This window comes from Arachis hypogaea, chromosome 4 (assembly GCF_003086295.3).
Source record: "Arachis hypogaea cultivar Tifrunner chromosome 4, arahy.Tifrunner.gnm2.J5K5, whole genome shotgun sequence".
Classification (NCBI taxonomy): domain Eukaryota; kingdom Viridiplantae; phylum Streptophyta; class Magnoliopsida; order Fabales; family Fabaceae; genus Arachis; species Arachis hypogaea.
Window position 1 is genome coordinate 68345888 of NC_092039.1, and position 24838 is coordinate 68370725.

The 24838-nt window shown below is 32.4% G+C and overlaps 1 protein-coding gene and 1 non-coding gene across 2 annotated transcripts; one reads left to right on the plus strand and one right to left on the minus strand.

The window, feature by feature from the left end:
- Positions 1 to 8248: 8248 nt before the first annotated feature.
- LOC112798438 (small nucleolar RNA R71) lies at positions 8249 to 8352 on the plus strand. The gene has a single exon (XR_003200049.1). It is a non-coding gene; the product is annotated as a small nucleolar RNA R71 (small nucleolar RNA).
- A 7920-nt stretch (positions 8353 to 16272) lies between these two features.
- Positions 16273 to 24178, minus strand: LOC140184440 (uncharacterized). Its single transcript, XM_072235595.1, has 4 exons — positions 24071 to 24178; positions 23702 to 23785; positions 23371 to 23523; positions 16273 to 16809 (listed from the first exon to the last, which is right to left on the minus strand). The coding sequence occupies exons 2-4, from the start codon at positions 23711 to 23713 to the stop codon at positions 16465 to 16467; spliced, it is 510 nt and encodes a 169-aa protein (XP_072091696.1). The 5' UTR covers positions 23714 to 23785; positions 24071 to 24178; the 3' UTR covers positions 16273 to 16464.
- Positions 24179 to 24838: the final 660 nt, after the last annotated feature.

Here is a 24838-nt window from a genome sequence, read left to right on the forward strand (position 1 = left end):
TTAATTCATTGAGACGTTGCAGAGCTCCTCACCCCCAACAATGGAGTTTAGAGACTCACGCTGTCAAAGAGTACAAAGTTCAGATCTAAAATGTCATGAGGTCCAAAATAAATCTCTAAAAGTTGTTTAAATATTAAACTAGTAACCTAGGTTTATAGAAAATGAGTAAACTAAGATAGATAGTGCAGAAATCCACTTCTGGGGCTCAGTTGGTGTGTGCTGGGGCTGAAACTTGAGCTTTTCACGTGCCTGGGCTATTTCTGGAGTTAAACGTCAGGTTGTAACCTGTTTTGGGCGTTTAACTCCAATTTGCAACCTATTTCTGGCGTTTAACACCAGAATGGAACATGGAACTAATGTTAAATGCCAGTTTACGTCGTTTGTCTTCGAGAAAAGTATAAACTATTATATTTCTGGAAAGCCCTAGATGTCTACTTTCCAACCCAATTGAGAGCGCGCCAATTGGACTCCTGTAGCTCCAAAAACTCCATTCCGAGTGCAGGGAGGTCAGAATCCAACAACATCAGCAGTCCTTTTTCAGCCTGAATCAGATTTTTGCTCAGCTCCCTCAATTTCAGCCAGAAAATACCTGAAATCATAGAAAAATACACAAACTCATAGTAAAGTCTAGAAATATGAATTTTTCCTAAAACTAATAAAAATATACTAAAAACTAACTAAAACATACTAAAAACTACATGAAATTACCCCCGAAAAAGTGTATAAAATATCCGCTCATCAAGTTGCTTGGATGGAGAAAAGTTGAATTTGACAAATAAAAGTTCTCTAATAATAAGTGGCAGTGCATTAAGTGTGATAATCATGGATTGAGCTAAAAGGGTTAATGATCGTGTATAAAAAGGAAGGATGATTCCTTATGAGCTTGAGGCTTAGAGAGGTATTATGAGATTTTTTACCATGAGAAAAGAATCCTTGAAGTTGAATTGAAAAAGAAAAAAAAGAAAAATAAAGAGAGAAAAGAAACAACAAAGAAAAATCAAGATAAAGATCAAAAGTTGCAAAGCTTTGAGCATCAATGGTTAAAGAACCCAGTTATGTGTCTGTGGTGTGATTGTCCAAGGATAGGACTTGGGCGATTAGAACCGAGGGGTGCTTCATCACCCAGTAACTTAGGCTAACTGGTCTGGGATTATCGATTGAAAGCCCACCATCAAGAGTTCCCTTGAGACAAAGCATTTAAAAGCCCAAAGAGGCTTTGGACATCGATGGCTGGAAACTTAAAATCTTTAACTATATGTTTGTGGTACGAACGTATCAAGGAGTGGGTCGGATAATTAGATCCAAATGGTGCCTTATCAGCCGGTAACTTAGGGCAATTGGCCCGGGATTACCGATTGAATGCCCACTATAAAGAGTTGCCTTGAAAATAGAGCATTTAGAGTTGTCAACCTGAAAAGCTCTCTGTGCAAATAAAGGATTCAAGGATTAATCAAAGAGTAAAAGAAGGATCTCATCATATTATCCGAACCTTAACTCTCAGGGATCCTCCACTCCTAGGAATACAAGATTCATTAAAGATAGAGAGAATTCAAGGTACTTGGTGGATGAAATTGTGATCACATCAATGTAGTACTCTTTGTTATTGTATGGAATCATTATTATGGCTCTTTGCTATGTGCGGACACAACTCCGTTCAACTAACCAGCAAGTGTACTGGGTCGTCCAAGTAATAAACCTTACGTGAGTAAGGGTCGATCCCACAGAGATTGTTGGTATGAAGCAAGCTATGGTCATCTTGTAAATCTCAGTCACGCGAATAGTAATTGATTATGGAATTTCAAAAATCAATAAAAAATAATAAACATAAAAAAAAGTTAAATTTACTCATGTATTTCCATGGTGGGAATTTCAGATAGGTGTATGGAGATGATGTGCTCCTTCTGAATCTCTGCTTTCCTACTTCTTCCTTCTTCCTTCTTTGTCACTCCTTTCCATGGCAAGCTGTATGTAGGGCATCACCGTTGTCAATGGCTACATCCCATCCTCTCAGTGAAAATGGTCCAAATGCTCTGTCACAGCACGGCTAATCATCTGTCGGTTCTCAATCAGGTTGGAGTAGAATCCCTTGATTCTTTTGCGTCTGTCACTAACGCCCAGCCTTCAGGAGTTTGAAGCTCGTCACAGTCATTCAATCCCGGAATCCTACTCGGAATACCACAAACAAGGTTAGACTTTCCGGATTCCCATGAATGCCGCCATCAATTCTAGCTTATACCACGAAGATTCTGTTTAAGGAATCCAAGAGATATGCGCCCGGCCTAAGGTAGAACGGAAGTGGTTATCAATCACGCGCGTTCATAGGTGAGAATGATGATGAGTGTCACGGATCATCACATTCATCAAGTTGAAGTGCAAAGAATATCTTAGAATAAGAATAAAGAGAATTGAATAGGAAATAATAGTAATTGCATTGAAACTTGAGGTACAGCAGAGCTCCACACCCTTAATCTATGGTGTGTAGAAACTCCACCGTTGAAAATACATAAGTGAAAGGTTCAGGCATGGCCGAATGGCCAGCCCCCAAAACATGATCAATAGCCTCCTAAGATGAAGAATAAAACAAAACTGAGACCAAAGATGTAACGTGGTCAAAAGACGACTAATACACTAGTAAAAAGTCTTATTTATACTAAACTAGCTACTAGGGTTTACATGAGTAAGTAATTGATGCATATATCCACTTCTGGGGCCCACTTGGTGTATGTTTGGGCTGAGCTTGATCTATCCACGAGCTGAGGCTTCTCTTGGAGTTGAACGCCAAGTTATAACGTGTTTTGGGCGTTCAACTCCGGGTTGTGACGTGTTTCTGGCGTTTAACTCCAGACAGCAGCATGTACTTGGTGTTGAGCGCCACTTTACGTCATTAATTCCCGAATAAAGTATGGACTATTATATATTGATGAAAAGCTCTGAATGTCTACTTTCCAAATCCGTTGAGAGCGCGCCATTTGGAATTCTGTAGCTCCAGAAAACCCATTTTGAGTGCAGGAAGGTCAGATTCCAACAGCATCAACAGTCCTTTTGTCAGCCTTTTTCAGAGTTTTGCTCAAGTACCTCAATTTCAGCCAGAAATTACCTGAGATCACAGAAAAACATACAAACTCATAGTAAAGTCCAGAAATGTGAATTTAACATAAAAACTAATGAAAACATCCCTAAAAGTAGCTTGAACTTACTAAAAACTACCTAAAAACAATGCCAAAAAGCGTATAAATTATCCGCTCATCACAACACCAAACTTAAATTGTTGCTTGTCCCCAAGCAACTGAAAATCAAATAGGATAAAAAGAAGAGAATATACTATAAATTCCAGAATATCAATGAATATTAATTATAATTAGATGAGCGGGACTTGTAACTTTTTGCTTCTGAACAGTTTTGGCATCTCACTTTTTCCCTTGAAGTTTAGAATGATTGGCTTCTCTAGGAACTTAGAATTTCGGATAGTATTATTGATTCTCCTAGTTAAGTATGTTGATTCTTGAACACAGCTACTTATGAGTCTTGGCCGTGGCCCTAAGCACTTTGTTTTCTAGTATTACCACCGGATACATAAATGCCACAGACACATGACTGGGTGAACCTTTTCAGATTGTGACTCAGCTTTGCTAGAGTCCCCAGTTAGAGGTGTCTAGAGCTCTTAAGCACACTCTTTTTGCTTTGGATCACGACTTTAACCACTCAGTCTCAAGCTTTTCACTTGGACCTTCATGACACAAGCACATGGTTAGGGACAGCTTGTTTTGGCCGCTTAGGCCTGGATTTTATTTTCTTGGGCTCTCCTATCCATTGATTCTCAAAGCCTTGGATCCTTTTTTTACCCTTGCCTTTTGGTTTTAAGGGCTATTGGCTTTTTCTGCTTGCTTTTTCTTTTTCTATTATTTTTTTTTCGCCAATTGTTTTTTTTTGCAAGCTTTTTGCTTTTTCACTGCTTTTTCTTGCTTCAAGAATCAATTTCATGATTTTTCAGATCATCAATAACATTTCTCTTTGTTCATCATTCTTTCAAGAGCCAACATTTTTAACATTCATAAACAACAAGATCAAAAATATGCACTGTTCAAGCATTCATTCAGAAAACAAAAAGTATTGTCACCACATCAATATAATTAAACTAAATTCAAGGATAAATTCGAAATTCATGTACTTCTTGTTCTTTTGAATTAAAACATTTTTCATTTAAGAGAGGTGAAGGATTAATGGGATTTATTCATAGCTTTAAGACATAGTTACTAACTACTAATGATCATGAAGTAGAGACACAAAACATAGATAAACACAATATAAAAACCGAAAAGCAGAAAGAAATAAGAACAAGGAATGAATCCACCTTAGTGGCGTCTTCTTCTTGAAGGACCAACAATGTCCTTAAGCTCTTCTATGTCCCTTTATTGCCTTTGTTGCTCCTCCCTCATTGCTTTTTGATCTTCTCTTATTTCATGGAGAATGATGGAGTGCTCATGATGTTCCACCCTTAATTATTCCACATTGTAGCTCAAATCTTCTAAGGAAGTGTTGAGTTGTTCCCAATAGTTGTTGGGAGGAAAGTGCATCCCTTAAGGCATCTCAGGGATTTCTTGATGATGAGCTTCCTCATGCATCTCTTGAGATCCGTGGAGGGTCTCTCTTGCTTGCTCCATCCTCTTCTTGGTGATGGGCTTATCCTCCTCAATGGAGATGTCTCCTTCTATGATAACTCCAGCTGAGTAACATAGATGGCAAATGAGGTGAGGAAAAGCTAGCCTAGCCATGGTGGAGGGCTTTTCGGCTATTTTGTAGAATTCATTGGAGATGACTTCATGAATTTCTACTTCCTCTCCAATCATGATGCTATGAATCATGATGGCCCGATCCACAGTAACTTCAGATCGGTTGCTAGTGGGAATGATGGAGCGTTGAATGAACTCCAACCATCCTCTAGCTACAGGCTTGAGGTCCAGTCTTCTTAGTTGAACTGGCTTGCCTTTGGAGTCTCTTTTCCATTGAGCTCCTTCCACACATATGTCCATTAGGACTTGGTCCAACCTTTGATTAAAGTTGACCCTTCTAGTGTAGGGGCGTACATCTCCTTGCATCATGGGCAAGTGGAACGCCAACCTCACATTCTCCGGACTAAAATCTAAGTATTTCCCCAGAACCATTGTGAGATAATTCTTTGGACTTGGGTTCATACTTTGATCATGGTTCCTAGTGATCCATGCATTGGCATAGAACTCTTGAACCATTAAGATTCCGACTTGTTGCATGGGGTTGGTTATGACTTCCCAACTTCTTCTTCGGATTTCATGTCGGATCTCCGGATACTCATTTTTCTTGAGCTTTAAAGGGACCTCAGGGATCACCTTCTTCTTTGCCACAACATCATAGAAGTGGTCTTGATGGCTTTTGGAGATGAATCTTTCCATCTCCCATGACTCGGAGGTGGAAGCTTTTGTCTTCCTTTTTCCTTTTCTAGAAGATTCTCCAGCCTTAGGTGCCATTGATGGTAATGGAAAAACAAAAAGCTTATGCTTTTACCACACCAAACTTAAAATATTGCTCACCCTCGAGCAAGAGAAGAAAGAAGAGAAGAAGAAGAAGAAGAAGAAGAAAAATAGATGGAGGAGAAGGGGGAGTGTAGGTTTCGGCCAAGGTATAGAAGAGGGGGTTTGTGTTGTGTGAAAATGAAGTAGAATGGAAGGGTATATATAAGAAAATGGGAGAGGGTAGGTTCGGCCATTTAGGGTGGGTTTAGGTGGGAAAGTGTTTTTGAATTTTGAAGGTAGGTGGGGTTTTTGGGGAAGAGTGGATGGATGTGAGTGGTGAAGGGGGTAATTGGGAAGAGAGATTGAAGTTGATGGGAAGTGTGACATGGGGAAGAGTGAAATAGGATTAGGAGGTAAGGTGGGAATATGTTAGGTGGGGATCATGTGGGGTCCACAGATCCTGAGGTAATCCTGTGGGGTCCACAGATCCTGAGATGATCCTGTGGGATCCACAGATCCTGAGGTGTCAAGGAATTACATCCCTACACCAAATAGGCATGTAAAATGCCTTTGCATACCATTCTGGCGTTTAAACGCCGAGGTGATGCACGTTCTGGGCGTTCAACGCCCATGTGAAGCATGTTCTGGGCGTTCAACGCCCATGTGTAGCATGTTTCTGGCGTTGAATGCCAGTTCCATGCTTGTTACGGCGTTCAGCGCCATCTTTCCTCAAGGCACATTTCTGGCATTCAAACGCCAGAATGTTGCTTGTTTCTGGCGTTCAGCACCAGATTCATGCTCTGTTCTGGCGTTGAACGCCAGCCAGATACTCCTTACTGGCGTTGAACGCCAGTCTGTCCTTCCTCCAGGGTGCGAATTTTTTTCTGCTGTTTTTGATTCTGTTTTTAATTTTTATGATTTTTTTCGTGACTCCTCATGATCATGTACCTAATAAAACACAAAATAACAATAAAATAAAATAAAATAAAAATTAGATAAATAAAATTGGGTTGCCTCCCAACAAGCGCTTCTTTAATGTCAATAGCTTGACATTGTGCTCTCATGGAGCCACAAAGGTGATCAGGTCAATGTTGTATAGTCCCAACACCAAACTTAGAGTTTGGATATGGGGTCTTAACACCAAACTTAGAGTTTGGTTGTGGCCTCACAACACCAAACTTAGAGTTTGACTGTGGGGGCTCTTCTTGACTCTGAACTGAGAGAAGCTCTTCATGCTTACTCTCTTTTGTCACAGAGGGATGGCCATGTGTCTTAAACACAAGGTAGTCCCCATTCAATTGAAGGACTAATTCACCTCTGTTGACATCTATCACAGCTCCTGCTGTGGCTAGGAAAGGTCTTCCAAGGATGATGCATTCATCCTCTTCCTTCCTAATGTCTAAGACTATGAAATCAGCAGGGATGTAAAGGCCTTCAACCTTTACTAACACGTCCTCTACTATTCCATAAGCTTGTCTCAATGACTTGTCTGCCAATTGTAATGAGAACAAGGCAGGTTGTACCTCAATGATCCTCAGCTTCTCCATTACAGAGAGTGGCATAAGATTTATCTCTGACCCCAGATCACATAGACCTTTTCAAAGGTCATGGTGTCTATGGTACAAGGTATTAAGAACTTGCCAAGATCTTGTTTCTTTTGAGGTAAAATTTTCTGAATCCAGGTATCTAGTTCACTAATGAGCAAGGGAGGTTCACATTCCCAAGTCTCATTACCAAACAACTTGGCATTCAGCTTCATGATAGCTCCTAAATATTGAGCAACTTGCTCTCCAATCACATCTTCATCCTCTTCAGAGGAAGAATAGTCATCAAAGCTCATGAATGGCAGAAGGAGATTTAATGGAATCTCTATCGTCTCTATATGAGCCTCAGATTCCATTGGATCCTTAATAGGAAACTCCTTCTTGCTTGAGAGATGTCCCAGGAGGTCTTCCTCACTTGGATTTTCGTCCTCCTCCTCCCTTGTGCATTCGGCCATATTGATTACATCAATGGCCTTGCATTCTCCTTTTGGATTCTCTTCTGTATTGCTTGGGAGAATACTGGGAGGAGTTTCAATGACTTTCTTACTCAGCTGACCCACTTGTGCCTCCAGATTTCTGATGGAGGATCTTGTTTCACTCATGAAACTGAAAGTGGCCTTTGACAGATCAGAGACTACATTAGCTAAATTAGAAGTGTTTTGTTCAGAATTCTCTGTCTGTTGTTGAGAAGATGATGAAAAAGGCTTGCTATTGCTCAGCCTATTGCGTCCACCATTGTTAAAGCATTGTTGAGGCTTTTGTTGATCCTTCCATGAGAAATTTGGATGATTTCTCCATGATGAATTATAAGTGTTTCCATAAGGTTCACCCATATAATTTACCTCTGCTATTGCAGAGTTCTCAGGATCATAAGCTTCTTCAGAAACTGCCTCTTTAGTACTGTTGGATGCATTTTGCCATCCATTCAGACTTTGAGAGATCATGTTAACTTGTTGAGTCAACACTTTGTTCTGAGCCAATATGGCATTCAGAGCATCAATCTCAAGAACTCCTTTCTTCTGAGGTGTCCCATTATTCATGGAATTCCTCTCAGAAGTGTATATGAATTGGTTATTTGCAACCATGTCAATTAATTCATGAGCTTCTGCAGGCGTTTTCTTTAGGTGAATGGATCCACCTGCAGAATGGTCCAATGACATTTTCGAAAACTCAGATAGACCATAATAGAATATATCTAATATGGTCCATTCTAAAAGCATGTCAGATGGACACCTTTTGGTCAACTGCTTGTATCTTTCCCAAGCTTCATAAAGGGATTCACCATCTTTTTGTTTGAAGGTCTGAACATCCACTCTAAGCTTGCTCAGTTTTTTAGGAGGAAAGAATTTATCCAAGAAGGCAGTGACCAGCTTATCCCAGGAGTTCAGGCTATCTTTAGGTTGTGAATCCAACCATATTCTAGCTCTGTCTCTTACAGCAAAAGGGAAAAGCATGAGTCTGTAGACTTCAGGATCAACTCCATTCGTCTTAACAGTCTCACAAATCTGCAAGAACTCAGTTAAAAACTGGTAAGGATCTTCAGATGAAAGTCCATAAAACTTGCAGTTCTGTTGCATTAAAGCAACTAGCTGAGGTTTAAGCTCAAAATTATTGGCTCCAATGGCAGGAATGGAGATGCTTCTTCCATCAAATTTGGACGTGGGCTTAGTAAAATCACCAAGAATCCTCCTTGCATTATCATTATTGGGTTCAACTGCCATCTCCTTCTCTTGTTCGAAAATTTCTGAAAGGTTGCTTTTGGATTGTTGTAATTTAGCTTCTCTTAGTTTCCTCTTCAGAGTCCTTTCAGGTTCAGGATCAATTTCAACAAGAGTGCTTTTGTCCTTGTTCCTGCTCTTATGAAAGAGAAGAAAACAAGAAAAGAAGAGGAATCCTCTATGTCACAGTATAGAGATTCCTTTATGTTAGTAGAAGAAGAAAGGGGAGAAGAGTGAAGGAGAATAGTTTCGGATTTTTAGATGAAGAGAGGTGAAGAGAAGTGTTAGTAAATAAATAATTAAATATAATAAGAAAAGAGATAGAAAATTTCGAAAATAATTTTGAAAAAGTGGTTGGTGATTTTCGAAAATTAAAGATAAGATATGATTAAAATTAAAATTTAAAACAATTAAAAAGAATTTTTGAAAAAGAGAGAGGTATTTTCGAAAATTAGAGAGGGATAGGTAGTTAGTTGGTTTTGAAAAAGATAAGAAACAAACAAAAAGTCAAATAGTTAGTTAAAAAAAATATTAAAATTAAATTTGAAAAGATAAGAAGATAAGAAGTTAGATAAGATATTTTGAAATCAAATTTTGAAAAAGATAAAATTTTGAAAAAGATAAGATAAAAAGATAAGATTTTTAAGAAAAAGGCATTTTGAAAAAGATTTAATTTTTAAAATGACTTAACTAACAAGAAACTACAAGATAAGATTCTAGAATTTAAAGATTAAACCTTTCTTAACAAGAAAGTAACAAACTTCAAATTTTTGAACCAATCACATTAATGGTTAGCATATTTTCGAAAATATGATATAAAAATAAGGAAAAGGATTTTGAAAATAGTTTGAAGAAGAATTTAAAAAGATAAGATTTTTAAAATTGAAATTTTGACTTGACTTGTAAGAAACAACTAATTTTAAAAATTTTTGACCAAGTCAACCCAAAATTTCGAAAATTTGGAGAGAAAAAAAGGAAAAGATATATTTTTGATTTTTTTGAATTTTTAATTATGAGAGAGAAAAACACAATTATGACCCAAAATTTAAAAATTTTGGATCAAAACACTTAATGCATGCAAGAACATTATAAATGTCAAGATGAACACCAAGAACACTTTGAAGATCATGATGAACATCAAGAACATATTTTTGAAAAATTTTTAATGCAAAGAAAACATGCAAGACACCAAACTTAGAAATTTTTAATGCTTGGAAAATATGAATGCAAAGATGCACATGAAAAACAACAAACAACACAAAACAAGAAATCATCAAGATCAAACAAGAAGACTTGTCAAGAACAACTTGAAGATCATGAAGAACACTATGAATGCATGGAATTTTCAAAAAATGCAAGAAAAATTTTTAAAGCATGCAACTGACACCAAACTTAAAAATTGACTCAAGACTTAAACAAGAAACACAAAATATTTTTAGTTTTTATGATTTTATTAATTTTTTTGGATTTTTATTAATTTTTTTTCAAAAATATTTTTGGAAAAACGAAAAAGAAAAGAAAAATTTTGAAAAAGTTTTTGAAAAGAAAATTACCTAATCTGAGCAACAAGATGAACCGTCAGTTGTCCATACTCGAACAATCCTCGGCAACAGCGCCAAAAACTTGGTGGACGAAATTGTGATCACATCAATGTAGTACTCTTTGTTATTGTATGGAATCATTATTATGGCTCTTTGCTATGTGCGGACACAACTCCGTTCAACTAACCAGCAAGTGTACTGGGTCGTCCAAGTAATAAACCTTACGTGAATAAGGGTCGATCCCACAGAGATTGTTGGTATGAAGCAAGCTATGGTCATCTTGTAAATCTCAGTCAGGCGAATAGTAATTGATTATGGAATTTCGAAAATCAATAAAAAATAATAAACATAAAATAAAGATAAAGTTACTCATGTATTTCCATGGTGGGAATTTCAGATAGATGTATGGAGATGCTGTGCTCCTTCTGAATCTCTGCTTTCCTACTTCTTCCTTCTTCCTTCTTTGTCACTCCTTTCCATGGAAAGCTGTATGTAGGGCATCACCGTTGTCAATGGCTACATCCCATCCTCTCAGTGAAAATGGTCCAAATGCTCTGTCACAGCACGGCTAATCATCTGTCGGTTCTCAATCAGGTTGGAGTAGAATCCCTTGATTCTTTTGCGTCTGTCACTAACGCCCAGCCTTCAGGAGTTTGAAGCTCGTCACAGTCATTCAATCCCGGAATCCTACTCGGAATACCACAGACAAGGTTAGACTTTCCGGATTCCCATGAATGCAACCATCAACTCTAGCTTATACCATGAAGATTCTGTTTAAGGAATCCAAGAGATATGCGCCCGGCCTAAGGTAGAACGGAAGTGGTTGTCAATCACGCGCGTTCATAGGTGAGAATGATGATGAGTGTCACGGATCATCACATTCATCAAGTTGAAGTGCAACGAATATCTTAGAATAAGAATAAAGAGAATTGAATAGGAAATAATAGTAATTGCATTGAAACTTGAGGTACAGCAGAGCTCCACACCCTTAATCTATGGTGTGTAGAAACTACACCGTTGAAAATACATAAGTGAAAGGTTCAGGCATGGCCGAATGGCCAGCCCCCAAAACGTGATCAATAGCCTCCTAAGATGAAGAATAAAACAAAACTGAGACCAAAGATGTAACGTGGTCAAAAGATGACTAATACACTAGTAAAAAGTCTTATTTATACTAAACTAGCTACTAGGGTTTACATGAGTAAGTAATTGATGCATAAATCCACTTTTGGGGCCCACTTGGTGTATGTTTGGGCTGAGCTTGATCTATCCACAAGCTGAGACTTCTCTTGGAGTTGAACGCCAAGTTATAACGTGTTTTGGGCGTTCAACTCCGGGTTGTGACGTGTTTCTGGCGTTTAACTCTAAACAGCAGCATGTACTTGGCGTTGAGCGCCACTTTACGTCGTTAATTCCAGAATAAATTATGAACTATTATATATTGCTGAAAAGCTCTGGATGTCTACTTTCTAAAGCCGTTGAGAGTGCGCCATTTGGAGTTCTGTAGCTCCAGAAAATTCATTTTGAGTGCAGGGAGGTCAGATTCCAACAGCATAAGCAGTCCTTTTGTCAGCCTTTTTCAGAGTTTTGCTCAAGTCCCTCAATTTCAGCCAGAAATTATCTGAAATCACAGAAAAACATACAAACTCATAATAAAGTCCAGAAATGTGAATTTAACATAAAAACTAATGAAAATATCCCTAAAAGTAGCTTGAACTTACTAAAAATTTCCTAAAACAATGCCAAAAAGTGTATAAATTATCCGCTCATCAGTACTCACATGGTTTGCTAAACCCCACTCCTAAGAGAGAAATAAGCTTCAAGAATGATTTAACCCCCTTTCATCTAAAATAATTCTTTTTCTTTTCTTTTCTTTTGCTTGAGGACAAGCAAAAATTTGGTGTTGTGATGCGTTTGCATCTTTAGTGTTTTTCTCTTAGAATTCCATTCGATAAACTAAGAATTATTGCAAGTTAAATAATAATTTCATAGTTAATTGAGCAATACTTTGAGTTAGTGTGCATTTATTAATTTTAGGGAATTTGGAAGAGAATTAAAAAAGATTTAAAGAGAAAAGGAGCCAAGAATCCCTTTGAGCATAAAGAGAGAAGGAAACAGAAAGCTCTCTGGACTAAACAGAGAGCTCCTTGTGTTAAAATCAGGTTTCACGTGTAGCATGGGGAGGGCAACGTGCCACGACAATCAATTACACCCTCCCAGGGGCACTAGACACTCTAACGTCCAACGTAGGAGCACTAGCGTGCAACAGAAAAACGGAAGCCGTGTGTACGTATGTCCTCATTTCAATGTGGTATGTAGAAGAATAGACATGGGACGTGAAGGCTTTCACATGGGACATTACATGCGTACGCACAACAAGAAGATTTTGAACTATCGTACATACGCATGATGTATGCGTACGCACGATTACACTTTCGTGTGGGATGTGATTTTTTTCACATACAATGCAATAGAGCAAACAGAGCCAACTATTAAAGTAAATGAAGACCACGTACCATGTGAGACATTCTACGTGCAATGTGATCCATCCAGTGAGTGAAACAAATGGAGTTTGAGCTCCACGTGCCATGTGAAATTCTGATCACTCTCCGGAGGCTCAATTTACCCACTAAGTTTTCAATCCTTCAACAATTATCTGATTTGCTCAAAGCTCAATCTCAAGCCCACTAATCACAACAATTAATTGAGGATTTCAAGGAGATAGGATTGAGAGCTTTGCTGAAAGAAAACATTAATTAGTTAGATTTTATTTTATTTTAAATTTGATTCTATTTTTGTATTGAATTTGAATTTCATTAAGGTTAGTATTTAAAGAGAGTAGTTAAACACTTTGAGGATCTTCTCTTCTTCTTCGGCAACTTTTACTTTTGATAATTCTAGGATTTCTCTAAAGAACATGAGCAACTAATTCTCCTTGGTTAAGGTTAGGAGCTCTGTTAATTATATGGATTAATATACTAGCTTTTTCTACCTTTGATTTATACATTGATATCTTTTCAAGAATAGGTTTTGGTTCTTTATCCTAAAGGTTTTGAATGTGTTAGGAAACAATTCTTCTCTAACTTGAATTCTTTTAACTTCTTAAAAAAGTTAATTAATTGAATTAAGCTTAAAAACCAATTCTCACAAATCTTAAGTTTTGAAACTAGACTTAAGTGACATAAAATCAACTAGGAGAGATTCTTATGAATTGTGTGGCTTATGAATTAGTGAACGTGCTTAACTCTTTTCTTAAATAATTGACTAAGGGATTAGCAATTAATTAGGTTAAAGAGAAATCGAATTGCCAAAAGATTGGAGTTTGATTATTGATGATTCGCCATGATTATATCTTTGCATGATCAAGGTGGAAAGTAAAAGGTATTAATCCGAAAGTTTCAACATCTCAAAAACCTTAACTCTTTTAATTATATTCTCTTCCAAAGCTCACTATTTGCTTTTGTTACTTTACTGTTTATATTAAAGCTTTTAAAAAACCCTAATTTTAGTTGTCTGACTAGATTAATCGATTGACTATTCCTTGCTTAATCCGTTAATCTTCATGGGATCGACACTCACTCACCGTGAGTTTATTACTTGGTACGACCTGGTGCACTTGCCGGTAGTATTGTGGTGTAAAATTCGCATCAAATTTTTGGCATCGTTGCAGGAGATTAATCATGGTTAAAAAACTACCAATCAATTGATTACCTAGATTAGACCTTTTTAGCTTTTATTTATTTACTGTTTTTGTTTTATTTCCCCTGGGAATTTCCTTCGTCACTGTGAAGGGAGTTCCAATTTGATTTTCTTGTTGTTTTTGTATATACAGAACAACAGGGACAAATAACCTCTTCAATAAGATCCTGAAATTGAAATAACTCTTTGGCAACAAAGAAAATAAGCTAGAAATTAAAGAGTTGAAGAAGAAATTAAAGAGGTAGTTGCATAAGAGTTTGAATTCAACATGACAGAGAATGCAAATCACAATAATAATGCTCCTCAACCTAGGAGGATCCTTGGATCTTTCACTACTACTAGTATTGTGACACCTATTGTTAATACCAACAATTTTGAGTTGAAGCCCCACCTTGTTACATTGGTTCAACAATAATGAATTAGAAACAAATCAATGTGCAAACTTAGTGAACGCTTTGCAAAGAGTTAGAAATGCAAGATGAAGTTCTCATCACTTTCATTCTGTTTGTAACTTAATAAAGAATGTTTATAACTATTCATACTATTTTTAATAACATTATTGATAAAATTACAAATTTTGCTAAAAAAGGTGAGGCTTATAGTGTCAAGAAAGTGCTATCCTCATTTGAATTTTTTTCATTACATTTGATGAAGGAAATTACTAATATTTCGTGCCCAACATTATAATAAAAATTTCAAGATATTTTGAGTGCAATGTATGTTATTTTCACATCAAAATTACTTCAAAAATTGAGGATAATGATAGATGTGCTTTTAGCAGCAATTGACTTTTAAATACAAGAGTTAATTAGTAGATTTAACGAGAAAATCATGAAATTTTTTACTTTAAGTATTACTTTGGATCTTAAAGACAATTTTAGATTGTTTAATATTCAGAATATATGCAAGTTAGTTAAAAAAATTTATCCTTTTTATTTTTTAATCATGAATCTTTTCAATGTTTAATTGCAATATTATAAATTTGATATACTGAATCATTTAAAACATGTTAGATACTTTCTGAGTTATATCAAAGATTGAAAGAAACGAAAAAATCAAGAACTTATCATTTAGTTAATACATTGATTCGCAATATCTTGACTCTTTCAGTATTTATAGCTACAACAGAAAGAACATTCTCAATAATAAAAATTATTAAAATAAGACTATAAAGTAAAATGGCAAATGAATTTCTTGCACATTTACATTGAGAAAGAAATTGTAACTACTTTTAGTATATATTCAATAAATAAATATCTTTAAATTAAGAAAATAAGAGTCTAATTGTTTATGTAAGTTGTAAATTAAATTTTAATTCATTTCAATTCTAGTAATACTATTATTAATTTTTCCATTACATAAGTTATAGTTGTGATTCAAATTATTTACATGAATTATAAATACATTTTCTTAAATAATTTCTTATAATTTTGCTAGAAATATCTAAAAAGGTTTTGACTAATATCTGTAGATTTTAAATACAACCATTTATCTTTATAATATTTAATGTTATTTTTTAAATATTTGGATTTAATTATTTTGATATACATTATATTCAATTATCTTGTAAGAATTGTCTTAAGTTTTAGTTGTTATTTTCAACTAAAATTTTGTATATATAGTTATTTTTAATTTTTTTGTTAAAGTAAAAAATTCAAAAAAAAATATTGCCCCTCTCCAATTAAATATTATCTAGCTTCACCCCTAATTTAAAGGAAGAAGTTGGCTACAACAATTATTATAGAAGCAAAAATATACAACATCAATAAAATTATGGTATGCAGTAGGTATGATTAATAATTTTGAGATTTGAAACATAAAAGGAGTTATTGCCTTATGAATAAGAAGAAGAAAGAGATTGTGAATTCTATTATTGAAACACAGACGGAAGAGATTTCAGATAAAGAAGTTACAAGATTATTTTTAAAGAAGAATTAACTACAGAAAGAAGTTTTGATGTTTAAAAAAAATTATTTATGACGGTTTTTAGATCAACAAATAATAATAAAAAAAAGATGTACATAGATCATAAAATTTTTTTTAATACATCATTACTTATTTAGCAAGAAAAACAAAAACAAAAAAACTCAAACGTTAAACAACTAGCTTTTACATGAACTAGAAATCCATCGAGGAAAATCACAAATTCTAAAAGCATCTAATAAGGTTTACCAGCACTCTTAACTGAGGAAATAAAAAGGCCTTACTGCATCATCCATTTTTCATTTAACCACGCATTGCATCTTTGCTAAAATTATAATATTTTTATTAACAAAAATGTTGGAATATAACTAAGTACTTCAATTCTGTTTTTATTAGAGTCATAGTTGTAGCTCTTGTTTTGGTACAATAAGTACAAACATACGGTTTATTAATGAAAGATACTGAAATGAGTTAAAGGTTTATCTGTTAATTTAATTAGTTATCCACACAAACGAGGAAAAACTATTGGTGTTCCATATCCTTCACATCGAACTTAGCTCCCCCCAAACAATGTCCTTGAATCTTGATAATCACCATGAGTAATGGTAGTACTAATTTGGTTCCTTGTATCTCTGGCTCGTCTCTCGGCTTCAAGGTAGTGACCAAGAGAAGGAACAATAACATCATTCCCACTCACAACTGCATCGGTACTTAGCCTTGAACAAAGTGACAAGAGCCATGGCTTAAGCTTGTTGTGATGATTCCTTTTGTTTTCTTCCCTTGAGGGTTCCACCACCATTCTTCCCCTTGTTGATCTCCTTGAGAGTTCAAGAAAGCTTGAGATACCAATGAGGCTACCAAGTGTGATGCTTCTGTCATGGAACAATGATACGGTGGACTAAAATCAAAGCCAAGAAAAGAAAAGTAAGACAAAAAAAATATTGATGAATGATGCCATAAACAAGCATATAATTATAGGCAATAAATATTTTTGGCTTCTATTTTGATTAAAAAATACTATTTGTACACTAAAATCAGCTATCAATGTATTTTTATATAAATATATATGTTATTTAATTTATTTTCAATGTGTATTTATATTCTAGCATGTATTTTATACTGGTGGCAGACTTTGGTAGTTAATTTTAGTGTACACGTAACATAACTCATTTTAATAATATCAATTTTTTTTAATATGAATTCATGCAGTGTACAATTCAAAACAATCATATATAATAAAAATTGGGAGATATTTTTATTTTTTTAATATATTTTAAATGAGTATAAATTTCTCAAAAATCCTGTAATCTATTAAAGATTATTGTCATTGTATAAATTCTTCAAAGATTTTTAACTTTTAGAGAATTGATATGGTTGTGTCGAGTCACTGTGACTATTTTAGTATCGGCCAATTTTATAGTGTCTGGGAATTAATATTTAAATTTTACCTAATATATTTTTTATAACAAATTTTAAATTGTTAAAATTATTTATTTTTATACTTTTAAATTAAATATTAATCTTTTTTATAAGTTAGGCAATATCTTTTAAACATCATAGTTATCACATTTAGTGTTTTATAAATATGACAGTATTTTAGATTCGAATTCTATTTTAAAATTTTGGCATACAGTGTCTATAAATTTTTTGTCTAAATTGTATAAATACAAGTGTTGAAAAATGTATTTACTAGGAGATTTATTCTTTATGAAGTTTAAATATATGTAATTTATAGACATCATAAAATATACCTTAAATTATATAGAGATATTAGGAGATATAAATTTTTCTTAGAGAAAAGAGACATATTCAAAAAGTAAGAGATATAATATCTCTATTTCAATAAAAAAAAATTAGGGTGATTTTCTATTTATACAAAAATTAGATATGATAGAAAAGAGACATAAACACAATTTTTTAAATTTTATTTCAATATTTTCCATCTTAAATTAAAGCACTTACCAAAGAGTTTTAAAATACTTTAAAGGAGGACTATAATGTGGCAATACATATATCTTTAGAGGATTGAAATAATGTTTTACTTTTAAGTTTTAAGACAATTTCAATAAGGTTTCTTCCAACCATTTTGACACATACAGTCTTCTATATTGGTTGTTTCAGATAAGATTATTCCTTGATCAAACTGTTGAAAGTGATGTTTTGTTCACATGAATAATGTTTCTTCCAACCTTTTTAATAGAATACTTAAACATTCAACAAAGCATGGTTTGCTTTGATCCGTGTCACTAACAAATACCAATGTACCAACACAATCACAATTAAAAATGAAAATGAATGTCACGTTCTGGCACAAACCATGATGTGCTAGGCCATGCTATGGGGCATTGGCCCCCATTAAAGCCAAGCAATTATTGACTCACCAAAGGAACCAAGAATCCAAGAGGGAGAGATGAATAGATATGGAAAGCTCTATCTATGGCAGTGCTCATTACATGTAGTTTCCTTTTCCAAATTCATGTCTAGTTTGGACTCATTCAGAAGTAATTAGAAAAAGAGAAAGGTAGAAAAAGATAATTAAATGTAATTAAATATGTAATTAAATATGTGCTTATATATTGTATATTGGTTATATATTGTGATATATATATATATATATATATATAACAATGTATTACACATGAAAAGTAAAAATTATAGATCATTTGAATTTCACTTTTTGTTATACTATAAATGTTTTCTCAATGATTACTATAAAAATTCAAGTCATATGTTTAACCATAAATTTCACATGTTGGTAAGATAATTATATCTCATGTATTATATTATTCTTGTGTTTAACTCTGAGATATTATAAAAAATAAGAAGTTTAATAATCTTTATTTTGATTAACCAAAGTTTATTTTGACTTTATTTTTACTATAATATAAAATTTCACATTATTATTAATAGTTTAATATTAAAAAGAAATTATTTGAATTTGAGAAGAAATAAAATTGACCAGTCAAACTTGTAAAGTAGCTGGTTTTTAGTTGGTAACCAACAACATTTTTGAACAATGTGTGAACAATGTGAATTAATATAATTAAAAGAATAAATTTAAATTAGTAGTATTAAATTAGGATAAAGTATATCTATATTTGATTGATAGTTATTTGTATTGTTCAAAATAATCATTGTTTTTCTAACATTTTCTGATTGATTTTTTTATTTTTACCGCCTTGTACTGGTTTTGATCCATTTTTGACATCTCTGTTTTCACCTACGTGATTGGACTCAATCCTAGGATAGGTTTACATCAAACCAAATTTCTAAGACCATCTCCAGTAAGGAACTCATTCTAGTTCCTGTTTATGGCTCACCTATCATAAAAAGGAACTCCACATCAGCTTTTGCGTTATAAACAGTAAATAGGAACTCAAAGCATCTCTCTCTTCTTCATTAGAAGGAACTAACTTTAGTCCCTGTTGTGGTCCCACTTAATTAATTAATTAAAATACTTAAAATTAATATAATTAATTTTTTTAATAATGTAATTTAATAGAATTATAATTAATTATTATAATTATTAATAAATTAAATATAATTTAATTATTTAATATAATTTTTTAAATAACTAAATTAAATACTTACATCATATTTAATTTATAATAATTATAATATTTAATTATATACCTAAAGTTAAATAAATTGATATATAATAAGAGGAAGAACAACCCTTCATTGATAATATATTATGCAACGTTATTAGTTATTATATTAATATCATATTATTTTATTTTTTTAATTTAAGTGCCAATGAAAACAAAGTAAGTCCCTCTGAACAGGGCCTTCTTTACTTTGAAATATGTGCGAGGACTGATGTATGTATTGTTCCAATGGTTGGGTTTTAACTTTTGTCAGAACAGGACTTTCATTTTTTTGCCGTTGGAGATGCTCTAACCATCTTGAATGGCTAAAATTAGAAGTTTAAAACTTTAAAATTCAAATGAGATTCAATCAAATATAATAAAATAATATATTTATTTATAAAATATATTTTTTTAAAGTGAATTTTTTTTGTGATATATTATTTTAAACTAATTAATTACTAAAAAATTACACCGATTTTTAAACAATTTTTTTGTGTTTTTGATATGTTGGTTAACAAATAATTTTTATTTTGGACTGAATGGATGTGATGGTCGATTTTCGATTAACTAGGTCGAACTTCAATCCAATTCTAAAAATTATTCATCCAACCAATCTGTACGAACTAATTTTGAGAACACTAGTCTAAAATCAAAAGCCATGGTTCTAAACAGCATCAGAAAGCAGTAAGAGAGAGAAAAGTATCTGGAATTTAATACAGGTGAATAGGTGAAGAAATCAATAACCAGAAAAAAGGTAACATTAGTATACAGATGAGAAGTGCAACAGAGAATCAGAATCACAGTTGATTACGTAGGCCATTCAAGGTATTCGAAGCAGTCATTATTTTGTACCAGAAAACTATATCGATATATATCATTACAAAATATTTGAGAAGCTATCTCATCCTGTTACTATGGCCATGATCATAAATAATACTCAGAAGAATTGAGATGTGTCATCATTGTAAAAAATAAAGTTGGAAGAAATTTATGGTTATATATAGCAGCCTTGGAAAAAGAAAGAAGCAATAACTGTCACAACAGAATCTTATATTAAATTTCAAATAATAATAATAATAATATTCTATATTTATCACTAATAATTATGCAATATATATATATCGAAGATAGAGACACTCAAACATGCGACATTTTAGATGAGTATAGAAAGACTATATCATTTGAGATATAATTTATTAGCATTGATTATGCAATATATATTAAGAAAGTAATTCGAGATTTCTTAATAAAAATTTAAATATAAATATTATTTTTGAAATTATCAAAAAAATAAAAAATGAAAAATTTATTTATCTCAAACCTGAAAGTATAATTAAGATTATAAATTAGGAATTTCTGCAATTTTTTAATCTATTAAAAAAGAGAGTTTCTAATGGTGTCATTGTGTGAGGTAATTTTTTCCTTTTGGTAACTGATCTATTATTTAGTCACACGCCAGAAGTGATGTCAATCTATTTCACAAAGTGAGTTGGTCTATTTGGTGAATGCTAACGTTCTAAGTAAAATGATATCATAATCTATTTCAGGGTGCTGGGAGAAGTAAAATGATAGCAGCACGTTTTTTAATAGTTTTTAAAAATATGTATTTTGGAAATTAATATATTTAATAGGTGAATGCTACCCTACCCTCTTTAAAGTAACATGTAAGTTACCCTCTCTGATGTGTCACATTTTAATTGGGTGTATATTTTAATCTGAGTTACTTTCTCCACTCTTTCGTCGTCGTTGCGCCTCCAAAGCATCACCGTGTCATTAGTGATTCGTTTTTTCTTCCCAAATCATTTTTCTAAAAAAGGTACTCCAACTCTCTCTAATTGGGTTTACTCCTCCCCACTCATTGGTCGTCCTCATTACGCCTCCCAAGCATCACGGTCTCGTTGTGTATCTTATTTTATCTTACCAAATCATTCTTCCAAAAAGGTACTCCAATTCTCTCTAATTGCGTTTACTCATTCCTATTGTATTCCTTCATTGTCGTCGCATCACTGTCTCATTGGGTGTCTTGTTTTCTCTTCCCAAATTATTCTTTTAGAAAAGGTATTCCAACTCTCTCTAATTGCGTTTACTCCTTCCCACTTTTTTGTCGTCGTCGTTGTGTCTCCTAAATATCACCGTTTTATTGGGTGTTTTATTTTCTTCTTCTGTCAGGTCCTCACCGTCTTCCAAAATATTATTAACTCTCGTGAAATTAAAGTAACTCAGGTTAAAATAAAAATTCAATTAAAATATAATATATCAAAGAGGGTAATTTACATGTTACTTTGGAGAGGGTAGGATAGCATTCACCTATTTAATATATATAAAAAAAATAGATAAAAATACACCTAAAAAAGTTTATTATAATTAAAGATACACACAAAAACTGAAATTATAATAAAAGTACACACCAAAAATATAATTAAAGAGATACATTGTTATTGGAGTTCTATTCGTTTTTATTAAAGTTGTGTTTAAAAGAGAGATTAAGAGACAAAGATTAGGAAATAAAAATTTAAAAACCAAAATTAAATTAAATTTTTGTATTGTTTATATATTATATAAAGTATATATAACTGAATTATATTTTAATATGCTGTTTAATTTAAGATAAATATAAAATTTAAAATAAATATAATTATTTAAATATTTTTATTAATTAAAAAAAATAAATCATAATCTCTCTTCATCGTCATGATCGTTAGAATCCGCCTCACACCTCACCTGTCCTTCTAATATAATAATGAAAGTGTTTTTTTTTTTTCTTTTTACAATAATATATAAATAAAACAGTGTCGTTTTTAGTTTTCCCTTGAGCTTCTCATTTCTAAGGTTTGAGTTTTTTTTTTATTACACACTTAGAAGACGTGTTAGGCAATTCATTGGTATTTTGTTTTTAAATATTTTTTTAATGCAAAAGTGTGAAATTCCACCTCAAGTTTACTAAATAATTCATATTGTGCAAGCTTATCAAATTGAACTGCCACCTAGGTAACTAACTTAATGAAAACGGGTCCTAATAACATGCGTGTCACTTTTGTTCATCAATTATCATTTTTAGTGTGTAGTTTTATAATTTCGATTCTTTAGTGTGTATTTTTGTTTATATTAAACTTTTTTTGTGTGTACTTTTATTTATTTTCTCAATATATATATTTAAATAAAAATTCCCTTTTTATATACGATTTATAAAACAAAAAATTAATTAACTTTAAAAGTGGACTGATTTTTTTAAAGATGAAGAAACATAATTGTGTGTAACACCCTGTGATGATGATAACATGGTGTGTGTTTTTTTAATATGAATGTTAATTTTTTTTTTATTTTAGTTAACAAATTTGAAGGTCAAATTAAAAGAATAGTAAAAATATTAGAAAAATTTGATCTTCAGATTTTATAAATGCAGAAATTTTAAAATTTAGTAAAACACAACTCAAAAGGTAATACATAAATTCAAGGGTCAGATAGACATATTTAAATTTGTGTAACTCGAAATTTGACCGTTTAATTTGTTGAAATCCACCTCTACATCATGGTATAACACACCCCATCTCAACAAAAGTAAAAAACAGCATTATTTTTTCAATATTAAAATTAAAAGGTGCCAAGAGTAAAATTTATGATCTTTTGACTTTAGTATAATAGTTACCATTTTAACTAAATCAAATTTGTTATTATTATCCACGTTTACTTTATAAAAGGACGTATTAATAGGCACAGTATTTACTCTAGTACTAATAAAGGAATTACTACTAAAGATATAATTATTGAAAATCACGGTCCTAAATAGCTATCTCTTACACATAATAATATTGTATTATGTTTAATAGTAATAATAAAATTTGGGTTTAGATTGAAAATAGATTACTGGCCTGAGTGTCAAGATCTGAGGCAGAATCTTTTGAATGAGCGGGAGAATCAGTAAGCATAGTAGTGAATGAAAGTGATCCAGAGTAATCTTCATTATTTCTCGCCAACCGCATTCCTGAGTTCAAGAATCTCAATCCCAAAGGCCACCCTTCTTCCTGCATCAACCAAAGAAAAATTTTCAGGTATTCCAAAAATACTAATATTTTAATGATTTTAGCCGTTGATCCTAATTCATATAAACGGTTAGAACACTAGTATTTTTGAAATATCTAAAATTTTTCCGTAAGAAAAAGAGATAATGGAGAAAAGAGAAAAGAGAAGAGAAGATGGTACCTCTTGAGCCATAATGAAATAATGGAATATTGAAAGTCACTTCTTCTGACAAAGTGTTATTTCAAGATTGTCTGTACTTTTCTTCTACTCAAAAAAGGGAAAAAGTATCAACGTCCATGGCCAGAAACACGCTAGGATTTTGCAACTTCCTTAATAAGTGATATAAATAAAAGAAAAATAATGAAACATTTTTGAGAATTCGAATATATTAAAAAGATGCAACAGTAATAATAATAATAATAATGTAGATGCAAGAGCTTCTTCTATTTGCTTCTTCGGTTCAAAATCTAAAGCTAATTGGAAAAGTTAAATAAATAGGCTCTGAAAGTCACAAATAAAAGAGAAGGTGACGTGAGTGTGACTTCTTACGAGTGAACTTCTCCTTTGTTTTGCAGAAACACAAAACACAGCAGAAGATGGACGCAGAAGTGAACTTTTGAAGTAAAAAAAAATTCTTTTTTTACTTTTTTTTTTTGGGAGAAACATTATGTGAAAAAGAAAAAACTATCTCATTTAAGTTATAACACGTTTACATGTGACCTATTAATTTATTCGTTCATTTGTTTGTGTATAAAATTAATAAAAGTTAAACTAGTTGAGATGATAAATATTTATAATTTAATTAAAAATGTTGAGTTTAAGTATTAGAAATAATAAAATATATTTTTTATAAATTATATATAATAAAAAAATATTTTAGAAATGAAAATTAGATACTAATCCTTTTTATATTCTCATTATATATAGTATATTATATATAATATATAGTATAGAAATAGAAGTATAGATTATATATAGGATAGATATTGAAGGTGACAATTTATTCCAGCTATGTAAAACACAATACTTTTATTAAATTAATTATTCAAATAATTTTCAAACAGAATAACGATTATATATTTGTGAAGAATGATAATTTTAATCAAAACTTTTTAAATGGTCTGTTTTTTATATTAAAAGCAATTATATATATAACCAAATTTATCACATTAGCACTTTAACAAAACAGAATTTCAGTGTATGTGTACACATGGAGTTAACTTTGTCACACGCCTCTGAGTTAAAATTATGTTTTTTTTTAGGTTTGATTATTCTCTTAGTTTTTGTAGTTTTGCGAAATTTTTAATTAAATTTTTT